The following is a 2,452-nucleotide window of genomic DNA, read 5'->3' as shown; positions in this document are numbered from 1 at the left end:
ATCATCTCCCAAAGCAGATCTGGGTTCACTGAGGTGTCGTCTTTGTATTGTTTCACAGTGCTTTCAATTGTTGTTTTAATTTCTTGGACATATCTCATTTCGGATAAAAGGGACGCGTTCAACTTCCAAAAACCTTTGCCTCTGGGGTTCGAGTGTAAAGCTAGATTCAGAGTAATCATCGAATGATCCGTTTTGAAACCAGGAAAAATATCTGCATGGGTCACATCACATAAAGATGATTCACTTACTAGAAAAAAATCGAGTCGGCAATGTATGACTGGTTGGTTTTGGCGCCAAGTATATCTCCTGGCTTCTGGGTTGAAAAGTCTCCAAATATCAGTCAAACCAAGATTTTCAGAGAAATCTCGAATCACTTTTAAGGCATTTTTGTGTGTTCTGGCAAGGCCACCCCTCTTGTCTTTTTCGACGTCAAGAACTAAGTTAAAGTCCCCACCAATTATGATTTCACCACATTTAAAGTTTGATAAATGATCGAAAAAAACCTGAAAGAAATTTGGATCGTCTTCATTCGGAGCGTAGATGTTAGCCACAGTCAGACGCTTGCTATCAGCAACGATATCACATATTAAAAAGCGTCCATTCGGATCCGAGAAAACCTTGTGGATCTGGCAATTGAAATTATTATTGAAAAGAATACCAACCCCTGCTTTGTTGCTGCTGCAGCAGCTGAAGAGCGCTTTGTACCCCCATTCACAAGACCATATATCGGTAGTTTCTCGAGAACAATGGACCTCTTGCAGCATATATATAGATTGCTTTTTCGCTCTCAGCCAGTTAAACACCTCTTTTCTTTTGGCATTGTTTCCCAATCCCCTGACATTGAGGGAAATTATTTTCAGATCTGTTGTATTGTGAGTAATGAAGGAGGCTGAGTTGACTGTTTTGCATTTTCACAATAAAAGATATCTAAACGACCACATGCCTTTAAACTATTGTTAATTAGATAGATTTTTATGCCCTGGAGACAGTAAAACGAAAACACACACAAAATGAATAAAATTACTAAAGGACTTATGGTGGAGAAATTAGGCAACTTGATTGCTTGCTACAGCAAAAAAGAGAAAAAGCCTGCAACTCTATTAGCCCGTTTAAGTTGCCGACCGCCTCTAATTGGTGAAAAGCATATTGGCAATAACGAAACTGCGAGAAGTTTGAACAATTTACCGGTCAATCTGAACAAAGTTTATTTAGTGTTAATTAAATAGTAAATTTTTGCCCGATCGGCCACAATTTACCTCTGATATACAATTTATCCGGTTGAGATTGGCTGAAGGAGGCAGCAACTCCATTTTTCCTGGCATCCTTAAAAGCTCCCATCTGTACTTTGCGACGGGTAATGATTTCCTGGGGAAGGTCTCGGAACATTTGAAAGTTAGTGCCTTTAAGCCGGTGACCCAGTAAAAAGATCTGTTGACAGTCTTTATATCTAAGGAAACGGGCCAGAATAGGACGCGGATTTCCATCCTTGCTTTTTCCGATGCGATGTACTCGCTGAATTTCTACATTCCTTGCATCCCTATAACCAAGATCACGTTCCAGAAAAGTTCGGAGAACTTCTTCGGTGTCTTCACTAGTGCGGCCGCCTATTTCTGTCGATTCTTCTATGTTCGTGAATTTGATATTCTCCCGGCGAGAGTAGGCTTCTAAGTAAAGATTTTTAGTGTGGATCTCGTCTAACAAATCCCCATTTTTCTGGCATTTTGTCGTGAGCTCTGTTAATTGAGTTTCATAGAGTCGATGCACCTTCTCCATAGCTTCTGTCTTATCCTTGAGTTGTTGTCCAGTAAAGTTGATCCCTTCTTTTAGATCGTCAATATCTTTCTTCGCTGTTGTTTGGAAATCTTCTAGCCTTTGGGTTCGTTTCTCTAAGTTCTCGAGATTGGCTTCAATTTTCTTCACGGCGGATTCTATTGAATCAAGCTTTTCCAGCTTTGCTAAGATTGCTTGTAGAGTTGCACCAACATCTTGTGTCATACTGAGAGCTGTCATTATTTCGTCTTCGTGATGCGTTGGCGAGGAGTATGGCTTCGTTTTTTTGATTTCCGGCGAAAGAGATGATTCGTCGGAAGAGTCTGAGGATATGGTTTTTCTTTTGCTCAAAAACTGACCGAAAAAAACGGCCATTTACCAAAGACAGAGCAGAAAGATCGGCGGGCGGCAGCAACGCACGTCTTTACGTCGCCATTACTCGACCCAGTCCTCACCTTATGTGTCTGCATGTACTCGCTTGTTACTCGTATGTAGTCGAATGCTACTCGTATGTATTCGTATGTTACTCATATGTACTCGTAAGTTACTCGTATTGACTCGTATGCATCTGTACGTTACCCGTATGTACTCGTATGTACTTGTATGTTACTCGTATGTACTCGTGTGGTGTTTTAGTCACGATCCCGAAATGTTCCCCACACAGTCTCCTCTAAAGTCTTCT

At 40.9% G+C, this 2,452-nt stretch overlaps 1 protein-coding gene across 1 annotated transcript; it reads right to left on the bottom strand.

Moving 5' to 3' along the window:
* Nucleotides 1-942: 942 nt before the first annotated feature.
* On the bottom strand, nt 943-2,217 carry LOC145462785 (uncharacterized). The gene has a single exon (XM_081446394.1). The coding sequence runs from the start codon at nt 2,143-2,145 to the stop codon at nt 1,219-1,221; it is 927 nt and encodes a 308-aa protein (XP_081302520.1). The 5' UTR covers nt 2,146-2,217; the 3' UTR covers nt 943-1,218.
* Nucleotides 2,218-2,452: the final 235 nt, after the last annotated feature.

The sequence above is a fragment of the Orbicella franksi genome, chromosome 1 (assembly GCF_964199315.1).
Source record: "Orbicella franksi chromosome 1, jaOrbFran1.1, whole genome shotgun sequence".
Lineage (NCBI taxonomy): Eukaryota > Metazoa > Cnidaria > Anthozoa > Scleractinia > Merulinidae > Orbicella > Orbicella franksi.
Note: the sequence above shows the minus strand (reverse complement) of the source record. Positions and strands in the feature narration are given on the sequence as shown.